Source organism: Gekko japonicus, unplaced genomic scaffold (genome assembly GCF_001447785.1).
Source record: "Gekko japonicus isolate JY-2015 unplaced genomic scaffold, Gekko_japonicus_V1.1 scaffold1331, whole genome shotgun sequence".
NCBI classification, from domain to species: Eukaryota; Metazoa; Chordata; class Lepidosauria; order Squamata; family Gekkonidae; genus Gekko; species Gekko japonicus.
Window position 1 is genome coordinate 29,033 of NW_015163128.1, and position 18,394 is coordinate 47,426.

At 45.5% G+C, this 18,394-nt stretch overlaps 1 protein-coding gene across 1 annotated transcript in view; it reads right to left on the reverse strand.

Moving 5' to 3' along the window:
- Nucleotides 1-18,021, reverse strand: part of GAL (galanin/GMAP prepropeptide) — a 22,996-nt gene extending 4,975 nt beyond the window's left edge. Inside the window, exons 1-6 of the mRNA XM_015406927.1 lie at nt 17,948-18,021; nt 15,645-15,725; nt 14,429-14,483; nt 9,300-9,365; nt 8,664-8,744; nt 4,958-5,035 (exon numbers count right to left, since the gene is read on the reverse strand). Of these exons, the coding sequence (XP_015262413.1) occupies nt 4,958-5,035; nt 8,664-8,744; nt 9,300-9,365; nt 14,429-14,483; nt 15,645-15,725 (361 nt within the window). The 5' untranslated portion in view covers nt 17,948-18,021. The remainder of the gene's footprint in view (nt 1-4,957; nt 5,036-8,663; nt 8,745-9,299; nt 9,366-14,428; nt 14,484-15,644; nt 15,726-17,947) is intronic.
- Between the last annotated feature and the right edge of the window lie 373 nt (nt 18,022-18,394).

The following is an 18,394-nucleotide window of genomic DNA, read 5'->3' on the forward strand; positions in this document are numbered from 1 at the left end:
GATGTCTCTGCTTTTTATCATGCTGCTTAAATGTGTGGGGAATGGCATAAGGTTTTCTGTGGCCCCGGTCACACGGGCAGGAAACTGCGGGGGAGAAGTGTGGCTGTTTGCCCTGGGGCAAACTACTGTGCAGTTACTCGATCAGACCTCCCGTGGAGGTTCCATGGCAAGGGAGAGGTGCTGATCACAGGACAAGCCGGCGCGCAACGAAGAAGCGCGCGCCACGGCAAACTGTTTTTTTTGTGTGTGTACACGACGAATGCGCATGCTCCGTTGGGTGCGTGTGCGCATCCACAGAGATGTGGACAAAAACAAAAACACCTTATTTGCAAGGGGACATGGGCGGGCGCCGGATGCCACCGGAAACGCGATCAGATGCCCGCCCTTGCCCCGCAGTTTCCGGAAACTAGTACCTCCGAGGTACTAGTTTTTTGCCACGCAGTTTCGGCTGGAAGCCTCGGTTGTGCCACGGGAGTGCTACGCTTCCCAGATGTGCTGGTGAGATCGCGCCCGGAAACTCCACCTGTTTTCCGTCTCACTTGTGTGGCTTCTGTTCCGTGTGACCGCAGCCTGTGCCCAGCTTGCCTTCAGCCAGGGCCAACTTATCCATTAGCCACAGTAGGCACAGTGCTTAGGGCCTACAAATATTTTTTAAATTTCTTTTCAAATCAGAAGGGGTGGGGTGGGGAAATGAACTTTTAGGGTAAAAGAAAATGGTTTAATTTTTTTCTCACATCAGAAAAAAACCGAAATGTTTAGGGTCTATGAACATTGTGGTAGTTCTCACAGGGCATGGGCCTCAAGAGTTTTTAATGAATGGCCAGGTTCATATGGGAAGAGATGGTCTTTTGGGTTCCCACATCCTAGGCACTTAGTTTTGTGCTCAGAAATAAACTGGAAGCCAGTAAAGAGCTGATTCCCGCCCCGCCCCCACCCCCGCCATCAGTCATGCTGCATGCATTTGCATTTTATTTATACCTTCCTTTTCTCCCCAGTTGGGACTCAAAGCAGCTTAGAATATGATCTTCTCCCCCCTACACCAGTTTGGTGTAGTGGTTAAGTGTGCAGACTCTAATCTGGGAGAACCGGGTTTGATGCCCCACTCCTCCACTTGCACCTGCTGGATGACCTTGGGCAAGCCATAGTTCTGATAAGAGCTGTCCTTGAAAAAGAGCAGTTTCTGTCAGAGCTCTCTCAGCCCCACCCACCTCACAGGGTGTCTGTTGTGGGGAGGGGAAGGGAAAGGCGTTTGTCAGCCGCTCTGAGACACCTTTGGGTAGTGAAGGGCTGGAGGGTATAAACCCAATCTCTTCTTCTTCTTCTTCTACAACAGTTTCCCACCGCAAACACCCTCTGAGGTAGGTTAGGCTGAGAGGATATGATGGTCCCAAGGTCACCCAGTGACTTTCCAAGGCAGAACTGGGGATTCAGACCTGGCTCTCCCCCCCCACCCCCAAGGATCCTAGATCCACATTCTGTCCACTGTGCCAGGCCAGCTCTCGGCAAACTGCTGAGCTCTGGAATCACGTTGTCTAACGGAAAACTATCTGGCCCCAGGGAGATAATGGAACAGCACAATGGGGGTCACCCATAGAAAATGTAGAAATCTCTGCATTCCTGGGGGAATTTATAGATATGCAAAAAAAACACCCCACAATAAATTAAAGAAAAGAGGGAAAGCCCGCAAAAATAACCTGATGGTAATTAAATATGGTCCAGCCACATGACCACGGAAACGTCTTCGGACAGCGCTGGCTCTTCGGCTTTGAAACGGAGATGAGCACCGCAACCCTAGAGTCGGACTCGACTGGCTTTCGAGCAAGGGAGACCTTTACCTTTGCCTAGAATGGAATGGAATACTGAGAGCAGCTTGTGTTTCTTAACCCCGGCGGGGGGTGGGGGGGGAGAGAAGAGAAAATATCATGCACAAGACCATGTGAAACCTAGAGGATGTGAAAGATATGTGGTATTTCTGCATTGTTCACCTCCATGACTCCTCATGGGCCCTTAGTTTGGTTTATTATATTTGTTAAATACTATATTTGGGGTAGCATGCTGCAACAGTTAGGACCACGGTCTTTATCACTCCAGAGGATGGAAGCCTACCCATGTACCTGAGCCGCACAAGGTCAGTCTAAACTGATAAGCTGACCCTCCTGCCTGTGGAGCAAAAGGGCTTCCTGCAACAATCACCTTTTGAAGTCTTCTTGCCGGTAGACACAGACCTATCGGAACATAGTCCTCCAACTCCCATTTCAACCAGAAGAATATTATGGCTAATGGTACTGAGATCACTCCAGGGAGTGCTCCCTTCTCATTGGGTGGCCAAAGTATTTGAGCTTCAGTTTCATTATCTGGCCTTCCAGGGAACAGTCAGGGTTGATTACTTTTAGGATTGACTGATTCGATCTCCTTGCAGTCCAAGGGACTCTCAAGAGTCGTCTCCAGCACCATAGTTCAAAAGAATCTATTCTTCGGCGCTCGGCCTTCCTTATAGTCCAACTCTCGCAGCACTCACTGGAGAAGACCCTGATGCTGGGAAAGACTGAAGGTCAAAGAAGACAGGGACGGCAAAGGATGAGATGGTGAGACAGTGTCATAGATGCAACAAACATGAAGTTGAGCAAACTTCAGAGGACGGCAGAAGACAGGAAGGCCTGGCGTGATCTGGTCCATGGGGTCGCGAAGAGTCAGACTCGACTGTGCGACCAAACAACAACAACAACTGAGATCACTTAGAGGTCCAAGAAAGCAACAGTTGCCCTGATGAGAGAGGGGAAAGGGGACCACCTCCGACCCCCGTTCTCACTGCAACTCCCCCCCCAGGCTCAACATTCCACTGGTGCTTTCGAGGATACAAATCACACGAACCACTTTCTAGGAGATGGCTTAAAGTCATTTTTAGTGCAATGTGCAGTAGAATACCATTAACCAATGACCAGCTATTCCCAAACTCCTGGTTATTCAAATTTACCAGAGAAGGGTTGAATTCTTAGCTTGGCCTCCGTAACATTCTCTCTCTCTCAAATGTTGAAAAGAACTGTCATTCATGAAGCACAGTTAAGATGACTGTGCTTGTCTTGAGAAAAGCTTGAGAAACCCTTGTATACAGAGGTAAAAACTTGAGGCAGAGGAAGGAATCCAGTGGTCAGAATTTCATGAGCAGTTATGAAGTCCAGTGTCAGTTTAGTTCTAGGAAAATAACACACTTATTTTATCTAAAGCTCTGATTATCCAAATGCTCCTGGTATCCCACCTAGGGTCATTGGATCTCAAACCTTTAGTTGACATTTTTCTTTTAAGACTTTACACGTCAGGTTCAAGCACAATTTATCTTGTTTACTGACTCCGCCACGATATGCCAACTGTGCAACTCCCTTTTGGAGAGTATACATCGACACATGTGCATTTTGTTCCTGAGACCCTGATTTAAACATGATGGAGAAGGAACAGAAAAAGTTACCTGTACAACTTTGCACCTGCCCAGCATCTTGCTTAAACTGGCCTGTGAAGAGGTTATGCATGCAACACATACATATGCTATAGATATTTTGCACAGGTAGCAACTGAAGTCCCAACACAAAACTGGATTCTGCAAAGTCATATAGGTAAGTTCTTTTGTCATATCAGTATCATCAGGCCCTTGACTTAAAGGATCGTGACAGTGGCAGCATGTAGAACATCCTTCTACTGTCCTTTTTTGGAGCCTGTAAGGCACATCATAGCACTTCACAGCTTTTTAATTTTTGAAAAGAGCAGTGTAGCCAGCCAGTTCTTGCTGTTTCCCAAATATCTGAAGCAGTGGAATATATAGCACTAGTGTGACAAGATCAGAAAACTAAAGCATAGATTAGGTGATGATGGGCATTGAGTAAGAAGAAGAAGAGAAGAGATTGGATTTATACCCTGCCCTGCACTACCCAAAGAACTCTCAGAGCGGCTTACAAACTCCTTTCCCTCCCCCTCCCCACAACAGATACCCTGTGAGGTAGGTGGGGCTGGGAGAGCTCTGACAGAAACTGCTCTTTTTCAAGAACAGCTCTTGTCAGAACTACGGCTTGCCCAAGGTCATCCAGCCAGGTGCAACTGGAGGAGTGGGGAATCAAACCCAGTTCTCCCAGATTAGAGTTCGCACACTTAACCACTACACCAAACGCGCTCACTGTGTTTGAGTAAAAGTACTTTTACTGTTTTCAAGGTGTATTTTCACATTTTCCAAGACCCGTCCATCAGACTCCTAGATCTGACATCTATAGTACTTATTTTCTTGGGCCGCACATTATCATCAGTGCGTACAGTTGGTAGCTAGATGATGAAGGTATAAGGCTTCCACAGGAGGAACATGAAGCAAAGCTTTTTTGTATCAGTTCTAGCCAGTCCTGAACTCATTCTCTTAGCATCTCAGCCAGGGTCTCTCTTCTGGTGAGCAATTTTGAGGCAGAGGCATAGCTTTCAAGAGACAATTGTCTCCTCTCCTCCTCAGCTACCCACCTCTTTTGAGTACTATGATTACTTCCAGCTGACTCTAGAGGCCTATACATGTTTCCAGATCTCCCCAGTTTGTCTCCTACCTACTCCTGTTTTCCACTGCATGGCTCCTCAGTCATGCTCCATGTTCTCAGTTCCACCCTCCAGATGTTAATCTGCTTGGAAGGATATCCTAAACATTAGTCCTACCCTCATCTTTGATTATGCCTGGTCTGACTTCAACAACTGGCTCACTATAAAGTTCGCCTGCGATGAATCCCGGTTAGTGACTATTAACGACATTGCCCATGACTTAATATTGCCATTATGAAACTTCTGAAAGTTAAGTCCATGGTTATGTTAGTAACACTGAAATTTAAGTGCTGAATTTTAAAATATTCCTGAAACCTAAATAGGCCCAGTTAAGAGTCTGATTTGAGTGAGGATTGAATAATAAGATACTCAACATTACTAATAAAACTATACTAACCTTTAAGATGTAAGTAGGTCAAAAATTCAATCACTGTACGCACAACATTGTCATCCATCTGTGGTCTTCCAAAAGTACCTGGAAAATATTAATCAGGAATTACTGCATCTGCTTTTTATGAAATGGAATTCATATTGGAGGGGCAGGACCAACCATAATAGCAGTATATCTTAAGGTGTAAGGGAATTTTTTTAAAGGAAAAAGTAGAGTCATAAACTTATACTGTTCTAAGCCTACTGTCTTTAACCGACTTAAGAAGAAGAGTTTGGATTTATACCCCGCCCTTCACTACCCAAAGGTGTCTCAGAGCAGCTTACAAACTCCTTTCCCTTCCCCTCCCCACAACAGACACCCTGTGAGGTAGGTGGGGCTGAGAGAGCTCTGACAGAAACTGCTCTTTTTCAAGAACAGCTCCTATCAGAGCTACGGCTTGCCCAAGGTCATCCAGCCAGGTGCAAGTGGAGGAGTGGGGAATCAAACTCGGTTCTCCCAGATTAGAGTCCGCACACTTAACCACTACACCAAACTGGTGTAACTCTGCTTAAAGATCAGATAATGCACAGTTAGGGGTCTAGTTATGATCGATCTCTATTACCAACATAATAAGGTTGACCGTTTTGATATATTTCTGCAGCCGTGGAACCTCTTTTCAAAACAGGTCAGTTGCCTTTAAAAAAATACACACACAACCTTTAAGATGGCCTAATCCTTCAGGAACCATGAAATGCTGAGGAGGACAGTTGATCATCAGTTTACTTTTCTTAAAAGCAGCTCCTGCCAACCTAGCAGTTCGAAAGCAAGAAATTGCAAGTAGATAAATAGGTACCACTTCGGTGGGAAGGTAACAGCGCTCCGTGAGCCTTGGTGTTTAGTCATGCCAGCCACATGACCACGGAAACGTCTTCGGACAGCGCTGGCTCTTCGGCTTTGAAACGGAGATGAGCACTGCAACCGTAGAGTCGGATTCGACTGGCTTTCAAGCAAGGGAACCTTTACCTTTACCTTAAATAGGTACCGCTTCGGTGGGAAGGTAACAGCATTCCGTGCGCCTCAGCGTTTAGTCATGCTGGCCACATGACCTCAGAAAAGTCTTTGGACAGCGCTGGCTCTTTGGCTTGGAAACTGAGATGAACACCGCCCCCTAGAGTCAGATTCGACTAGCTTTCGAGCAAGGGAAGCCTTTACCTTTAGGTTCATCATGTGGACTGAGGGTATTGTTACCACATTCCTCTGTCTCCTTGCATTGCTAGACAGCTGTAACATCCTTGGAACTGGGCTAGATAGTACAGATGACCAGCCTTCTATTTAAAGCCACTTCATGCGAAGCTATTAAAACCTGCTGTGTTGAACATTTCTGTTAAATCTACCCTGACAAAGATTTCCCCACAAAAAATAGATTTTAAGGGCTGTTCATAATATCTCAAGTGTTCCAAAGAGAAAGGTCAATGGACAGTAGTTTAACTGTAGGCCAAGGCTGCATGGACGTTTGTACATTAAAAAACTCCACAAAACTCTTCAGCAACAAGCCCAGTATCATCATCAGCCTGCATTCTGCCACCCACATAACTTATGCAAAATGAGACAACTTTGCATAAAATGAATTGTTGTGTGGACTTTATTCCGCTTCTGCTAATTGGGAGAGGGGATTACGATGCCCAAGAAGTATGACTTCTGGAAATATTTTTCACCCCTGTCACCAGTTTCTGATATTCCACCAGGAACAGATTCTCAATTCAACCATTCTGATATGATAGGAGAGAACAGGAGACTGAAAGTACCAGAAAGGTTAGAAAACTACATCAGTGGCTGACTATATTTTAACAGGTAGTTTGGTTTTCTGTTTGGCTTGCAGGTTTGTGCAAAGACCAATCTGGGTCGGCAGGTTCCATCCACTTTCAAAAGAGAAACAAGATATTTATATGAAGTACTGTAACATTTTATAACCAGGCACAGTACTAACCTACCAAAGAAATAGGTATCATGTACACACTGCAGTTGTTCCACGTGTAAAATCTGAAACTTTGGAGAACAGCCAGCACTCAGAGTAGCCCTTGATAGACTAGTAGATTGTAAAAGGTAAAGGTCCCCTTGCTCGAAAGCCAGTCGAATCCGACTCTAGGGTTGCGGTGCTCATCTCCGTTTCAAAGCCGAAGAGCCAGCGCTGCCCGAAGACGTTTCTGTGGTCATGTGGCCGAAGGCAGCTTTGTGTGGATCATTTACTGAAATATCATATCCTTCCTTTTTCTCATGGCTCAAGACAACTTACAGATCACAATATAGAACATAGATAAAATAAAACCACAAATAAGCCCTGGCAAATAAAATAACTCACAGCACCTCCTTTTTTCTTTTTTTTTTAACAGATGGTCACCCCATTCACCCCGGGGAAGCCTGTTCCACAGAGTGGGAGGTATAAAAGAAAAGGCATGGACTCTGGTTCAGGTCAGGCAGACTACTTTAAGAGGGAGAACAGACAGGAGGCAGCAGCCCGAAGATTATTGTTAACATCCCAAGGACATATGGGAAGAGATGCCCTGTTTGATATTCAAATCATGTATTAACTGTCAAGGTTTCATACAAATGATTTTTAAAACGTCCATTGGGAGAGAGAGGATTGCAGCGATCCAAGAAAAGTTTGAGGAAGGTCCCTGAGAGGGAGAGAAACCTTTGAAGTAAATATCAGGAGGCAAAGCAGGCTATACAACCCACTATCAGATGCTCATCCTTGCTGCCAGGTGATCAGAAACTTGCCAAAGCTGTCCATTTGGTTATATCAGAAGGAGCCTCACTTTAGAAAGGTGCTGGACACTGTTTGCTGGGTCGTTGTTCAGCTAACTATTCTTTTTTAAAATATCTATATATATAGATATAGATAGATATAAATATATAGATATTAAATAGCTTTAAAGAGTAACAATGAGTAACAAAGATTATCAATAACAGAAAACATAATAGTCAAATATCACTACAGCGAAGATATGTAAGAAGATAAATATGAATATAAAGCATTAACGCAAACTTGTGTAAATGTATCTAGCAATTCAAAATGCAAAACATATATCCATGAATAGAGGTGATGTTTAACTAGTAAAGGTAAAGGTTTCCCTTGCTTGAAAGCCAGTCGAATTCAACACTAGGGTTGCGGTGCTCATCTCCGTTTCCAAGCCGAAGAAGCCAGCGCTGTCCGAAGACATTTCTGTGGTCATGTGGCCGGCATGACCAAATGTCAAGGCGCAAGGAATGCTGTTAGGTACACCTATTTATCTACTTGCAATTAATTGCTTTCAAACTGCTAGGTTGGCAGGAGCTGGGGCCAGAGATGGGAGCTCACTCCATCATGCGACACTCGGGTCTCGAACTGCTGAACTACTGACCTTCCAGTCTGCAGTTCAGCATCTTAACCACTTGAGCCACCGCAGCTCCTGATGTTTAACTAGGTAAAGGTAAAGGTTCCCTTGCTCGAAAGCCAGTCGAGTCCAACTCTAGGGTTGCGATGCTCATCTCCATTTCAAAGCCGAAGAGCCAGCGCTGTCCAAAGACGTTTCCGTGGTCAGGTGGCCAGCATGACTAAACACCAAGGCGCACGGAACGATGTTTAACTACTTAACTATTAATCTAATAAACAAGAAACGGTGAGTAAGATTGTCTAGGCCTTAGGAAACTCTGTCAAATATAGACACACAAAGGAAGGAAGGAATTCCATTACCCGCTTTTATATTTTCTCCAGGCTGTATGTCACGTTTACCAGCTAGACCATGCTTGTCATTAAAAATTCTGTCTATTGCATCTGTTGAAAAAAACGAAATACAAGAAAGGTTTTATTGCTTTATAATAGTGCAGTACGTTAGGAGATTCATAAATACCACCATACTTGGTAAACACCTTTTTTAGTTTTGAACACAAATGTAACAGACATTTTGTAATGGAAAGATGCAAGATTAATGAATGGCAAGATGAACTTCACATCAATTGTCAGACAGCAACACTGGCACACAGTTAGCGGCACCAGCACAACGTTACGCGTTGCAGTGGTGCAGCTGTTTGGTAATGATGTTCCAGCCACCTATGGGCTGGCTCAGCCAATTGTGGAGCTGAACCATTAACTGCTGAATTTTAGAAAGCACCTCCTTTAGAATACAGCCCTTCTTTGTTCATTCCTGCAAAAAGCTTTGGCTAAAAGAGGTACGCATAGTAGGGCGCGCAAAGTACGCAGCCCATTGGTGTCAAGTTTAGAACATGTGCTTTTCACTGTTCTTCTCTTGGGTTTTAAGAATAAACTGTCAGTTGCTTTGACAGTAAGCTGCAGTTAGTTTACATGAATAACCTCCAAAAGCCATCTTACATTCCCCAGGTAGCGCTTCTCTCCCCCTTGCACTGGGCATATCCTTGAGCAGCTGTTCAATACGACCTGAAACAAATGACGGCTATTACCCAACCTTAGAGAAAATGGAACTTGGTAAGTAGATGTCCTCTGTACAGCATGGGGAATTGTCTGCCCACAGTCTATTTTGTTACTGTTTCATTTGAAGCCAACAAATAGAACAAAACACATGTAGCCCTTAAGGTTTATTTTTTCTGACCCACACCCCATTATGGCCTTTACATTCTGCCCCCCCCCCACACACACACACCAAACTCAAATAATTGTAACCAAACTGCTGGGCAAGTGTGACTATGTGCAAGAAAGGGAGTGTATGTGAAACTTACACTCTGACAAGACTTGAGGGTTTGGTTTGTTTTTTTTAAATTGGCTCTTTTCGTAGCACCCCTAATGTAGCCAATCCTCCAAGAGCTTACAGAACTCTTCTTACAGGGGCTACTGTAAGCTTTTGGAGGATTGGCTACATTAGGGGAGTGTCGCCTAATATGCAAAGGACTTCCTGCTACAAAAAGAGCCCTGAAAATGAAATTGAAGCACAGTGAAGTATGTGTGAATTACGGTTTACTTAACTTTAACCTGATTATTGATGTTGAAATGTGTAGCTATTAAAGGTAAAGGTAAAGGTAAAGGTTCCCTTGCTCGAAAGCCAGTCGAATCCAACTCTAGGGTTGTGGTGCTCATCTCCGTTTCCAAGCCGAAGAGCCAGCGCTGTCCGAAGACGTTTCTGTGGTCATGTGACTGGCATGACTAAACACCAAGGCGCACGGAACGCTGTTCCCTTCCCACCGAAGCGGTACCTATTTATCTACTTGCAATTTCTTGCTTTCGAACTGCTAGGTTGGCAGGAGCTGGAGCTAGAGATGGGAGCTCACTCCATCATGCGGCACCCGGGTCTTGAACTGCTGAACTACTGACCTTCCACAGCCTGCATTTCAGCGTCTTAACCACTTGAGCCACCGCAGCTCCTGTGTAGCTATTACATTGCAATATAAAGGAAAATATCAACAATCAGGTTAAAGTAAACCATAATGTTTCACACATACGTCACTGTGCTCATTTTGGCTAAGTTCAGACTGGCAGTTTGCCCGATAGAGGCACGTTTCACAAACAGATTAAAGGGGCCGGTTCACACAGGCACACCTGTCAGGCATTCCCCAGCCGTACTCAACCTGTCCTATGACAATCCCCTACCAAGTGTTTAAAAAGTACCAGGTGAAAAAGCTTCTACCCAAATTGCCTGGGAAAAGGAATGTAACATTTCTATAAATGAAGACCAGTGGAATTGTATTTGGAACTCCTTCACTTTTACCACCAATAATATGAATGTTAGACTACAAACATATAAAATATATACTAGATGGTATTAGACATCTAACCGTCTATATTTATGCAAATTTAAAACCAACCCAACCTGTTGGAAGGGTTGTGGACGGAAAGGAAATTTCATACATTGTTGGTGGGCTTGCCCCAAAATCTTTAAATACAGGGGGGAAATCCTTCAGGAAATTCTTAAAATTACTGGGCATGAGATTCCCAATACTCCTGAATCTGTGCTTCTAAATTACTGGCCCAAATTGACATTAACAAAACAATTAAATAATTTCATTGTTGCTTTTTGCCGCAAAGTCAATACTGGCACAAAGATGGAATAAGACTGGAGTTCCAAGTTTGAATAACTGATATTCTAAATTGTGGGATGTAATAATAGCGGATAAGATAGCAACTCAACTAAGGGTTGCCCAAAGTATAACGAAGAAGAATCATTTCCTTTAAAAATGGTTTGTTTACTTTGATTATATTTCCTCACATCCAAACGCAACGACAAAGTTACCTCATAAATATAAAGATATAGCAATTTTTTAATTTGAATGAATAGTTAATAGTTGTAATGTTACCAAAGAATTTGATATATGCAGCCATTGGAGTAATGTTTTGATGGGTTAATGTGTTGTTATGTTTATATATTTTAAAATCAATAAAAAAATATTTTGTATAAAAAAGTACCAGGTGAAAGTGGTAGCAAGCCCTGGAGAGTGCGTTGATCCCACTTCCCGGAAGTGTGCAAGTGAAAAGCTCGAGAAATAGGCGCATAGGCGCATGTCACCGGAGTGAAACAAAGCCGCTCACAGCCGCGCCTCCGCAAGGGGCAGCCCAACAGTGCGAACGCTCCCCTGCGCCTCCTCCCCGGTATGCTCCCGCATCAGTCGCTGCAGTGTGACCGGGTTCCGGTTCCTTTTGCCACGACTCCCGCGCACTTCATACAGCCAGTCTGAACTCAGCCTTTGTTTCCCAGAAGCAGCCTCAGTATGCTGTATTATTGTTAGGAAGCAGTTCCCACCCTATCCCCATCCCCGTGTTTCAGATGGTGTGTGATTAGCGCAAAAAGAAAAAAAAAGAAAAGTATGCACTTTGTGACTGTTTCTTATTACTTTTTATAGTTGCTCATAATAAAAGTAATAATACGGAATAGTCTTACAACGCACTTTTCTGTCTTTCCTTTGCTCCTGGTTCCTCCATCTTTACAACAGTGGTCGCAAAACATGTTGCTATATCAGGCCAGCATTTGTAGAGCAGCAAGAAAGGTAGGGGGCTCTCGTCATCTGAAAGCACTCTGAAACAGCGCACGCAAAAGTCGTACTTACTCAGGCCTCTGTCCTTAACCAGAGTGCTGGCCAGGCCACCATGAGGCTTGCCACTTATTATTTATTTCAGAAATACTCATGGGAAAAAAGATGCCCCTCAATTGCAACACAAGGATAACATATTCTAATGAAGAACTGGTAATATTCAGACCTATGTGGAGTCTCATGCTCTCACAGGGTGTGTTCTTTATTTGAATGTTCTTTAGGAGGCACCTCCAGGGAAATGTCTATGGGCTTCTCTTTCCCTATAAACAGCACCCTCAGTTGTCACAGCTGCAACTTCAGGGGCAGGGGGGGCAAAGGGAATTTTAAGTAACTCCCTGAAAGAAGCCTGGTCATAAAAACAGTATGTACACCAGTGCTGCATAAGCTACCATTTTTAAAAAGAAAATCAAAAATTGACAAAGGGTGTGTTCAGACGCGCCGTTTGATCTGGTGTCGTGAAGGTTCAGCAACGGATTTTATATGCACGATCACACAGCCAACATCGGCCTCCCATCCCCAGCTGTTGGTTTCCGGCTCACAACCGCTTTAACCCGGAGTATTTTGTTACCAGGTCCCAAAGTGGTGTTTTCTCAGCTCTCCCATTTAAAGCCGCAGTTTTCCCATTGTGATAGCTCCTCCAGTGTCAAGCCACTTCCAGTTTAAACCCCCTCCCCGCTCGAAAGCTGCCCGAGGCTTCCGCTTTTTGCCCGCCATTTTTTTTTAATGCACTGGCAGTGCGCACATAGGTGGAGCTCTGCTACCGTGTTTAGAAAACCGACATTTAAACGGTCACTTGTGTTAGAGTTTAGATGAGTTCGGGATCTCACGGAGACCATTTTCGGGTCAAACTTTTAAGGGGAAGTCTTTTGTTGGAGGGGTTAGATTGATTCACCCTGGTGGTTCTGCGCATGCGCCATTATAATTCCCCCCCCATTCTATGGAGGGGCGCCTATACGCATGTGCAAACTAAGAAAACATTTAAAAACCCACCAATGAATGCTCCCACGCAGCGCAGTGAGGCAGGTGTGATCACGATTATCCAAATCAAATATAATCCAGTTAGAACTGGAGCAGTTTAACCTGCTCTCAGCACACCGTCTGACCGCACCCAAAGTGTGTCAAATCCAGCTACAGCTTCAAAGAAGAGAAGTTGAAAACCTCCATGTCAATTTTAGCTCATGTAGTAAATCTCCTATAGTTTTAAAAAGAGGAAGAGGAAGAGGAGGAAGAGGAAATTGGATATATACACCCACCCTTCACACTCAGAGCAGTCTCAGAGCAGTTTACAATCTCCTCCCCTTCTTCTCCCCACAACAGACACCCTGTGAGGTAGGTGGGGCGGAGAACAGCTCTGAAAGAATTGTGATTGACCCAAGGTCACCCAGCTCACTGCATGTGGAGGAGTGGGGAATCAAACCCGGTTCTCCAGATTAGAGTCTGCCAGTCTTAACCACTACACCACACTGGTAGAAGGAAGGTGCTTTTGAACAGGTAACTGTGACGGTATAGCCATGTAATAAAGAGGGACAGGGTTCAACACCCTTGCCAAACATATCACAAAACCCACCTCCAAAGCAGATGAGACAACAGAGCGATATCAATTCATACCTAAAATGACTGTGCTACAATTGTTGTGGAAACTCTTTAAAAAATGCCACAAATCAAAACTTTAAAAGCCTGGGTTTATACAGGGAAGGGAGAAAAAGTGTGCAATGGTTTTGGAGAAATAACTTCAGGCAAATGAGTGAATGTACTGCAGGAAATATTACAGTACATATAGCTTAATCTTGCCTATATCCAAGAGCAGGCGTGTGAACCTTATTGTGAACCTTGACCCCTTGGCCATCATTTTGCCCTTTTCCCTATGTGTTCTGAATGACTGCAGGCGGTCTGAAATAGGTCATCCATTGTACTCAGTCAAGGGAAGAAAAAGGAAGAAAAAGAAAGGAAAGTAGAAACCAGAAAGGTACTCTTTTCAAGAATGATGTTCTCACTGTTTAGGAAATAAAATTAATTAATCCCATAAATATGCCCAGAGAGGCCAATGCGTACATTTATTACATTTGGGAAGCACCATTGCTTTAGAACAGTAATATGAACTTTTGACATCAAGCTGGTAGGGTAACAGTGCCATCCCAAGCCCCACAATAGACCAGAATAGGCCTGCTTCAGATTCAAAATATCACAGTGAAGGAGACAAACAAATCAGTACAGTAATTGAGTGAAGTAATTGAGTGATTTGCAGAATAATCTTGTTACACGCATTAGGTTGGAGTGATTCTGCACAGGATTGCACTGTTAGCATCTCTCTAGATAAGGAAGAGAGCTAGCTTGGAAAATAATATTTATAGTATGCAATGAGCCCTGCTATCTTTATTTATTTAGTTATTTATTAATGCAACTTTTACCCCGCCCGTGGTACTAACTCTCTAGATTTGAATAATATAAAACATTTGGACTCACGTGGGCCAAGCAGATAACCAGCACTATTCATAGTCCATCCCCTTTTCTCTTTAGCCTTACAGAAGGGAAAATTGCAAGAAGATTATTTGGTGCCCATATTACACAAGGGTTCACGTAAAAGACAAAGCTGGGTAAAAAAGATGATCTGAAAGAGGCTGGTCATATATTCTGTAAAATAAAACTCCCACTCTAAACCTGCGAATGCAAAATACATAAATGTTGTTATATTTAATTTGGATCGTCTGCTGGAATTTTCTGAACATACATCGGGGATAGTATCTGGTTTAACTGAAATAAATTATTTGTAAGAATTTGACTTTCCTGAATACATGGAACTGATTCCAATATGTCTCAATTTATCATTGATACACAGTGTCTTATTTCTGGATAAGAACGCTCAGGACTTGCACCTGACACTAAGGTTCTTCCCACACTTGGATCTCATCCCTGATTTTATCAGAGTTCAATTTGGGATACAATACCTTGCATTTATCCCTGGTTATAACAGCATCCATTTATCCTGGAACAAGTGTGGGGTGAAACCAGGGTGATCTCAATGTAATGTGGAAACAAGTAACACCCGGAGATAATTACAGGGGTGAACTCAAGTGTAGTGTCGAATGTAAAAATACCCCGTGATAATTACAGGGGTGAACTGGCATGTAGTGTAGAATGTAAGTTCGGGGAAAGGGTTGAACCAGGATTTAAGGTCTAGCACAGAAAGGACCACTATAACAGGAAATGAGGCTGCAGAATAAATAGCAAACACTCTGTGTTCGGCTAATTAGTAAACCTCTCAAACATTCACACCCCTTCCTTCTGAATTTCTCTGCTGCCCCCAGAAGCATTGAATCTTCAAGATCAAATCAAGCTTGGGCTACATAAAGTTCTACAAAAATGCACTACAACATCTGTTTTAATATTTCACAAGTTAAATGTATCAAAGTTCCAATATTCACCCTTTCCCCAACTTTGTGGTGCCCCCTTTGGCCCTGGTGCCCTAAGCACGTGCTTAGTCTGCTTCATGGTTAATCCGCCCCTGCCCGCATTCATGTTTCGTTCCGTTCTCAAGAAACAAGTATTTGCCTCGGCTTTAGCGGCGCCCGGGCTCATATTTAAAAGGTGGATGTGAACTTGACAAACAGGGCTAAGGCAGAGCACAGGCTTGAGCTTATTCAGGAGGAACTCGCGCGGAAAGTCTGAAAGCCATACTTACGGACAAAACCAGTCCGAAGGTCTCGGAGAGGGCAGTGCAGAAGAGGAAAGAAACGAACAGGAGGCCGGCACACCTGTGCATCTGAAAGAAGACCAAGAGCCCCGGTCACCCCCTTGCCTTCCAGCTGCGGATCCTGAAACAGTGTTCCCTCTAAGCTGAGTTATTGTGAGCTAGCTCACAGTTTTTTACCCTCCGGCTCACACATTTTGGCCTTAGCTCAGGAAGGAGGGGGCTCCCAAGCAAATGAATTTAAGCAGCAGCCAAATCGCTGGCTCACAGCTTTAATGCCAGCATCTCACAAACAACGCTCCCTCTAAGCCACGGAGTCCTGTGAGCAAAAATTCTACTTTGTGAGCGACTGGCATTCAAGTTGTGAGCGAGCGATTTCGCTACTGCATATCTTAGTTTGCTCTGGAGCCCTCCTTCTTGAGCTAAGACGGAAATGTGTGAGCCGGAGGTTAAAAAACTGTGAGCTAGCTCACACTCACTCAGTTTAGAGGGAACACTGCTCACAAAGTGGGATTTTTGCTCACAGGACTCCACAGCTTAGAGGTAGCATTGCTCTGAAAGCCGCCCCATTTGAGCTGTTGACCTGTCTGACCAGATAGACAATGCAGGTGGCAGCAACACAAAAATCTATTCATAGGATAACACAATAGACTGTACAAACGAAGCTTTTCACCCTTTCCCCAACTTCGTGGCGTCCCCTTTGGCCCTGGCGCCCTAAACACATGCCTTAGTCTGCCTAATGGTGAATCTGCCCCTGATGCCCCCAGCCAATGTTCCCTCTAAGCTGAGTTAGTGTGAGCTAGCTCACAGTTTCTTAGCCTCCGGCAGTGTTCCCTCTAAGCTGAGTTAGTGTGAGCTAGCTCACAGTTTCTTAGCCTCCGGCTCACACATTTTTGTCCTAGCTCAGGAAGGAGGGCTCCAGAGCAAACTAACTTATGCAGGAGCCAAATCGCTCCCTCACAACTTTAGTGCCAGTAGCTCACAAAGTAGAATTTTTGCTCACAAGACTCCACAGCTTAGAGGGAACATTGGCCTCCGGCTCACCCATTTTTGACTTAGCTCAGGAAGGAGGGCTCCAGAGCAAACTAATCTATGCAGCAGCCAAATGGCTCGCTCACAACTTGAATGCCAGCAGCTCACACAGTAGAATTTTTGCTCACAAGACTCCACAGCTTAGAGGGAACATTGGCTCCCCACCCCACAGAAAGCGAAGCCGTCGAGCCAGCGCGGTAGCAACGATCAGCTCTCTCGAGCAATGTTCCCTCTAAGCTGTGGAGTCTTGTGAGCAAAAAAATTCTCCTTGGAGAGCTCCTGGCATTCAAGTTGTGAGCGGGCGATTTGGCTGCTGCGGCGGTCAGTTAGTTTGCTCTGGAGCCCCTCCTTCCTGAGCGGAGACACAAATGTGCGAGCCGGAGGCTGAAAAACTGGGAGCTGGCTCACACTCACTCAGCTTAGAGGGAACACTGCAGTCGGGAGTGAGCGGGAGGCGGAGAGCGTCTCAAGAGCTCTCTGTGTGCGTCCCCCCGGTGGCCGGCGATGCCTCCGCTCCCGCCGGTGCTTTAGAGGAGCCGTCGGCCGTGGGAATGGGCGCCCACGCCAGCAGCTGCATTGCAGCCAGCCGAGACTGCCTAGGAAAAAGGTAAAGGGTTTCCCTTGCTCGAAAGCCAGTCGAGTCCGACTCTAGGGTTGCGGTGCTCGTCTCCGATTCCAAGCCGAAGAGCCAGCGCTGTCCGAAGACGTTTCCGTGGTCACGTGGCTGGCGTGACTAAACGCCAAGGCGCACGGAACGCTGTTCCCTTCCCACCGAAGCGGTCCCTATTTATCTACTTGCCGTTTCTTGCTTTCGAACTGCTAGGTTGGCACTAGAGACGGGAGCTCCGGGTCTCGAACTGCTGAACTACCGACCTTCCACAGCCCGCAGCTCAGCGTCTCAACCACTTGAGCCACCGCAGCCCCATTCTCAGCATACACATAGAAAAATTCAGTGTCATATTTAAAGGTAAAGGTTCCCCTTGCTCGAAAGCCAGTCGAGTCCGACTCTAGGGTTGCGGTGCTCATCTCCGTTTCCAAGCCGAAGAGCCAGCACTGTCCGAAGACGTTTCCGTGGTCATGTGGCCGGCATGACTAAACACCAAGGCGCACGGAACGCTGTTACCTTCCCACCGAAGTGGTACCTATTTATCTACTTGCAATTTCTTGCTTTCGAACTGCTAGGCTGGCAGGAGCTGGAACTAGAGACGGGAGCTCACTCCGTCATGCGGCAAACCCGGGTCTCGAACTGCTGAACTACTGACCTTTCACAGCCTGCAGTTCAGCGTCTCAACCTCTTGAGCCACCGCAGGGATGCCGCTCTGATCTTCAAGGCGCCGAGGCTGGACGACGGGTGGGTTCCTCGGGCTGGTCTCCCTCCGGGACTCGTCACTGCATGTCTTGGACCAGGGGGGCAGGAGGAGGTGCCGGTGGAAACGGGCGTTTGGGGCTCCGGGAGAGAGAGAAAGCGGGGGTCCCGTCCTGGCTCCCTCGCGGCTATTTATGGGCTGCCGTCCAACCCCTCCCTCGAGAGCCGCCCACGCCCCGGGGTCATTTCCCCTCGCCGTGGCCGTGCATTAGGAAGGGCAAAAAATTACAGCAATTCAATTAGAGGCATTCGGAGGCAAGATGTGGGCTGGAGATGGATAACAGCCTGGCCAATTACCTCTCATTACGGCCGGGCCGGCCGGCTGCCGCGGCGGAGCAGCGAA